Source organism: Coturnix japonica, chromosome 1 (genome assembly GCF_001577835.2).
Source record: "Coturnix japonica isolate 7356 chromosome 1, Coturnix japonica 2.1, whole genome shotgun sequence".
Lineage (NCBI taxonomy): Eukaryota > Metazoa > Chordata > Aves > Galliformes > Phasianidae > Coturnix > Coturnix japonica.
Window position 1 is genome coordinate 119,403,471 of NC_029516.1, and position 6,350 is coordinate 119,409,820.

Genomic DNA, 6,350 nt, shown 5'->3' on the forward strand with positions numbered 1-6,350 from the left:
ACTGCAGTGTCTTGTGTAGTACTTTGTGCAATGATTTAAAGACTGTTTTTATTTACTGTTTAAGAATTGTGGCTAAAATTAGGAAGCTGCTGCTATATCAAATGATAAAGTAGTTTTCATTCCAGCAAGCATAAATTCCATTGTTTGTTGTGCTGTGAGCCTCTCCCACACTAGAGACATTGTAGAGGAGCTAATCTTAATTACCGTATGTTGTGGGAAGATTAGAGGGATTCAGTGGCTGAAAATGAATATTTATCCTTTCTGCATGCTTGCAGGGAAGAGTAAAAGCATGTAGGAGTTCTAAGGAGTATACGTATCAGTAGAAGACATAACAGCTAGAGATACTGTGTGCAGAAGAAAGGCAGAGGGATAGGATATAGTAGTACGCTGAAGGATGAGATGGCTCCTAAAGGCAGACCAAAGACACACATGGGTGGAGCTGAAATGCCTCAATTTCTCAACAAACTACAGGCTGCAGTCAGGACACAGAAAAGACTGAAGGATGTTGAGTAGAAAGGGAAAAAAAACGAGATAGATAAATTATGTGGGGTTTTTTTTCTTCTCTCCCCTAAGTTTCAATGTCTGCGCAGCATCTTGTGCTGTAGCATAACTGCAGTCTGCATGGTGGTTTCTGTGTTCCCACAGGGAGGTGCTTGGTAAAGCTGGACTTTCAGCTCTTACAAAGGACATGTTGTTCGTCAGCCTTGTTGCGGAGGGACAGCAGATATGAGGCCTAAACTGACAAAACCAGGGACTCTAAAATCTTAGCAGGCATGTTTGGGACTTGTGTGTGCAGTAGTGCAGCCTGGTGAATCTCCAAGAGAGGGAGCACTGTCTGTTTTGTTTTACACACCATGTACAAATACAGGATCTCAATCCATTACTATACAGGTCTCTCAATTCACTATACAGACACCACAACCTACAGAAGTACTGAAATGTAAGCTGAAAAAAAATGTATTAATGACCAGGCTTGCTTAGTACTGTGCACAACGTATGTATTTGATAAACTGCCTATGATAGAGCAGAGCTGATCCCCACTTCCCAAGTACAGAGAATGGAAAACAGTTTTGGACAGTATCTGTTCTTTGTGGGTAAGATTTACCTGCAAGGAATGTCTGCTGTTGGCAGACTGTCAGTTTTCATGAGAAAAGAAATTATATATTCTTAAAACTTGTAATGTATGTGTAAATTTGGTTGTTTCTGAAATACTACTTGTTCTAAGGTCACGACAGTTTGCAGTGAGAATTTCTCAGACGTTCTCTGTGTAAACCTGTGTTCTCTAAAGATTTATCCTCAGGTTTAAAACATGAGCCGAACAAAGGGCAAAAACCTACTGTGTGTTCATGTAACTTCGTTAATGGAGCATTGTCCCTGTGTAAATCTTCCTGAAGCATGGGTAAGTGATACAGGCTTCTTGCATAGGGAACAAAGAAGCTGACTTAAGATGGGAGGAAAATTCAGGTTAGAAGGTACCATGTAGGTCTTTGGTCCAGTTTACTGCTCAGCTGTCCTCGTGGGGGGAAAATTTATAATCAGAATACAGTGTGAGCCTCTCTCTTTCAGCTTATGCCTGTTGTCATTTATCCTTTCACCTTGCACCACTATCAGGAGGCTGGCTCCATCCCCTCCATTATCCTTACAGATATGAGGCATTACCCTCCCCCCGAAGAGCTGTCCTTTCTCATGGGAGAAGTGCTCCAGCCCCAGCCATCTTGGGGGCTCTCTGCTGCCAACCTCACTCTACTTAACTTGTCTTCCCTGTGCCGAAAACAACTCTGCTTTAGAAATGAACTAGAAAGTGCTCAGCAGATGCAAGTGATCTCTTCAAAGCTTCAGTGGAGCTGTGCTTTTGTTCATTTAGCCCAGGGTGTCTTTGGCCTCCTTGGCTGCTTGGGCACATTACTAGCTTGTGTTTGGCTCTCTTGTTGGACAGGATTCGCTATGTCTGCTTGCCATAGAACTTGAAATATATTCATATGAACCAAACACATCTCTGCTGCAATGTCTGGTACCAATGCAGAAACATACATATGTAGAAATGAACTATTTTAAGAGGATTTTTAATAATTCTTTTGCTAAGGATATTTTAAGTGACAAATATGAAATATCTGTAATAGAACTATAAAAATGTAAGGTTGAAAACCCCCCACAGTATTCTTTATCATTTGTAGCTCCTAGTGATACGCTTGCTGCTTTTTCTTTTAGCTACTCTAAACTTTCTTTTCTCCCCTTTGCCTTGAAATGGCTGATCCAAACCAACAGCTCTGAAACTAAGGCTCTCCAAATGCTTTTGTATGTGCTTGATAATGGAGCAATAAATGTAAGAGGGAGCAACACACTGAGATACACTCTTGTAGTAGGTTGAAAGTGTACAGTACTTTTGTATACATATAAGTATACAGTATTTTGCATATACTCATGTTTGCCTTCAACCATTTGCTGTGCTATGGTGAAAAAGAATACATAAAAGGTAGCTAATAATCCAAACCATAACCTATCATAGAATGATAGAATCACAAGGTTGGAAAGGACCTACAAGGTCACCTAGTCCAATCATCCTCCCTTTGCCATACCTACAGAAAACCACTAAACCATATTGTCTAGCTCCCTATCCAGACATCTCTTGAACACTGCCAGTGATGGTGACTCCACCACCTCCCTGGGCAGCCATTCCAGTGCATGACCACTCTCTGAGTGGTCTATCTTTTGCCATTAATTTTTCCCTTCACAAAAAGATTCAAGCAGTTTTCATCTCTACTTGTAGTTTCTCAGGCAGCAAATTAATGCTGCAGGAAGGAGTCATAATGCTGTTTAATGGAAGCAACTTTAGATTTTACTGATCAATACATGTGTCTAACAGCAGTACAAAATTGGTAACAAAATCACATAACGATTTGCAGTTTTGATAATGTAAAAGTATTTGCCGTAAGTACTGTATAATTACTCGGATATCTTTCTCAGTATCCATTCCTCTGAAAAAACTTGGCTCTTGCAACCACATCATTGGCATAGTCGTTGTGTGTTGTGCCAACATCCATTCCTTCATAGGTCCGGACATTTCTTGTTCCTGCGTTATAGGCTGAAATCCCTCCTGAAATGAAAAAGAAACACTCAAACAAAGGTGTTATTTCCTGGTAACCAAACAAACAAAAATCACAAATTAAATGTATTTCTTGAGTTTGGAGGTGTCTTTTTACCAGTATTTTTTGGCCATAGTGTTACCATCAGCTGTTTTCATCGCTGAGGTGCTCCATTTGCGTTTTAGCATTGTTATGAAATTACAGTTTACATCCGCGCACCAATAAAACTAACAGGGTGACTGGGATATGTTTAGTTTTCTAAGTGCTTGGTTTGACAGCATTACCATTCTTGATTTATGTGTATGGAGTGCTATAAAGCTGACATTTTAAAGCTGATGAAGGCGTACCTTTGAGCTGCTGTTCCTTACTCCACGTTGGGAATTTTTTCTGAATATCGGTTATGGACTGACACAAAATGTCTGTGCCTTGTTTTATGTGCTCTTCACTGTTCCAGGCCCCATGAACCTGATGGTACCGTTTGTCAACCTGGAGGACAGGAATATCAGCACACCAGATAAATGTTATTTGTCTATTGTTCTTCAGCACTTTTAGGCTGCCTGTACTCATTTTGATCTTTACCCGCTCTGGTAAGTGAGAGCATCTCCCTGCATCTTACCCTCAACACAGTGCAGCCCTGATAGGGCTGGAGCTTTTATGGAAGTGGATCCGAATGCATGAAGCAAATGTTCAGGGGTTGTACAGATCAGTGTGCAAGTTGGCAGACAAGTGAGATATGAATAAAGAAGCAAGATCCCTGTTAGCTGAGTCCCTGCGGTGCATAAAGAGTAATTAACCTGACTGCATGTAGCTACAGCATCTGGGCCTCTGTACTTATTAAAAAAAAATGCTTTTTGAAACAAGATTTATTATCTAACATATGAAATAACAATTAATCTCCTTGTTCCCCAAAGAGCTCTGGGAAGCAAGCAGCAGTTTCACTGTGCAGATGCAGGCTGTTCTTGCCCTGATATTTACCAGCATCCCTCCTCTAGTGCTGGCAGCTGGAAAATGGATCAGCACTGACTGGCTTCTTTCTGACCAAAAAGTTGTCTGAAAGAAGCAGGGAAATGAAAAGAAAACCTTCTGGTTGACACTGCACACAATTTGGGCCATCGAGTTTTGAAAGGTTTGGCCATACCTGCGTTAAACCAAAAGCATTTCCATGGTCACCCCAACCATCCTTCAGTGCTGTCCCAGCATGCGACTCTCGAGAGATAATAGCAGCAACCAAAGATGGTGGAATGCACTTGCTGTTGGCCACTTTTGTAATGGTTTCTTTATATTTGTCCATATTCTTCAAGTCTCTTTCAGCAATCTTCTCTGAAGCAGCAACTCCTGCAGCACAGCATACATTGTTTTTACTTTCATTTATTAGAATCAGAAACAGAATTATCTAGTAGGTTTGCCCTGAGCCCAGGTGTAGGTATGAGGGGGATGAAGGACTGAGATAGCACTCACCTGCATAGCCCAGACCTTCCGGCTTCGCAGTTCTCTCTGATGCACCAGTTGTTTCAACGTCTGCTATGTTCCCGTAGAAATTAGAACAGCCTAAAGAGCAACATATACAGTGAGATGTCACATCAGAGCAGCATGCGGTGTATTTTCAGATCCACAGCTGAAAGTGATAGGCATAATTTAGATACTAGCCTGGGCTTTTATCTGCGGAGATGCCCTTGTGATATTGTATTCACACACAATTCATTTCCTCTAGTTTTAGATCACGTTAGCTTGCCTGAAACTCAGTTGGCACCTCCAAAAGGTGATTTTCCATTCATAAATAAAACATCTCTGAGGCTCTGCACAACTTAGTTACAGTTTGCTTTCCCATCAACAAGAAAAATCATGGAGAGCATCCTGTAAATACCTTACATGCAATGCATCTACATCTCTCTGTTGCCTAAACATGCTGTTGCAGAAGGGAAAATGCGAACAGCAATGGAGAGAAGCAATGCCAGCTTGAGTTGAGTAGTCAATAGAAGCTTTCATACAATCAACTGTTGAGAATCAGAGAAATGCCACTGACCTGACATGTTTGCTGCAGAATGACTCCCCACTGTCTCTGAGTGTTTGCTTTAGCTGTGGGCAGAGCTGCCTCAGCACTTCCTTCGTGGCATGGCTTTATGGGAAAAGGGCAGTGCCCAGCAGCCTCCACGTACCCACCCAAACACAGCAGGGTTTCTGTTTCCGGGGACAGCGTCAGGTGGGGAGTTTGACTGGGGCGGTACACCTGTCAAAGCGTAACGCAGGTGTCCTAAGGCGAGCTCAGGGAGGCCAGAAACCTCCCGTGGAGCAGAAGGGCAAAAGCTCGCTTGATCTTGATTCTCATCAAATACAGACGTGAAAGGGGGCCTCACGATCCTTCCGACTTTCCGGGTTTGAACGGGAGGTGTCAGGAAAAGTTAACCACAGGGATAAGTGGCTTGTGGCGGCCAAGCGTTATAGCGACGTCGCTTTTTGATCCTTCGATGTCGGCTCTTCCTATCATTGTGAAGCAGAATTCACCAAGCGTTGGATTGTTCACCCACTAATAGGGAACGTGAGCTGGGTTTAGACCGTCGTGAGACAGGTTAGTTTTACCCTACTGATGATGTGTCGTTGCGCTAGTAATTTGAAATTCAGCTACCATTTGAAAAAGGAAATAACACATGACTGAGTTCAGAAGTTGGATGCTGACTGGAAGTAGGAAGGGCCTTATCTGAAAACAACTCCCATTTCTGGAGTGATGACAAGTGCAGAAGGAGGAGCTTGAGCTTTTGGATGTTGTAAAGTTATTGTAGGCGTAGGCAAAGACCCAGCAATGCTACCACATGACAGAGCTGCCAAGGAACTGATTCTATGTCACCGCTTTGAAAGATTTGATTCTGTAACTTTTGCATATATTGTATTGGACTTGATTATTTTAGTAGTCTTTTCCAATCTTAAAGAATCTATGATCCTACTCTAAGTCAAGAACCAGTTGCAAGAAGTCCACAGCCCCTACACAGAGCTTGTCATGCTTATGATTATGAGGAAGGTTGAAGGAAGCTGAAACACACTGAAGTATTTTAGACAGGCAGAAATATAGAGCAGATATGCTCATACAGAAATTACAAATACTGAGAAACGAGAATCTCTAAATGGTTTGTGCTGTTATTCTGTTATTGATGGGGGAAAATAGTAAAGGATGTACTAGATTACTTCTTCTGCACCATAGTAACTGAGGCAGGTGGGATCCACAGAATCTCAGATGTCACATCTCAAATACTCTGCTCAGTTTTGGACTTCTTA

The 6,350-nt window shown here is 42.0% G+C and overlaps 1 protein-coding gene across 1 annotated transcript; it reads right to left on the reverse strand.

Moving 5' to 3' along the window:
* Positions 1 to 2,813: 2,813 nt before the first annotated feature.
* On the reverse strand, positions 2,814 to 5,409 carry LOC107307159 (lysozyme g-like). Its single transcript, XM_015850621.2, has 5 exons — positions 5,107 to 5,409; positions 4,542 to 4,631; positions 4,222 to 4,418; positions 3,431 to 3,569; positions 2,814 to 3,094 (listed from the first exon to the last, which is right to left on the reverse strand). The coding sequence occupies exons 1-5, from the start codon at positions 5,111 to 5,113 to the stop codon at positions 2,961 to 2,963; spliced, it is 567 nt and encodes a 188-aa protein (XP_015706107.1). The 5' UTR covers positions 5,114 to 5,409; the 3' UTR covers positions 2,814 to 2,960.
* Between the last annotated feature and the right edge of the window lie 941 nt (positions 5,410 to 6,350).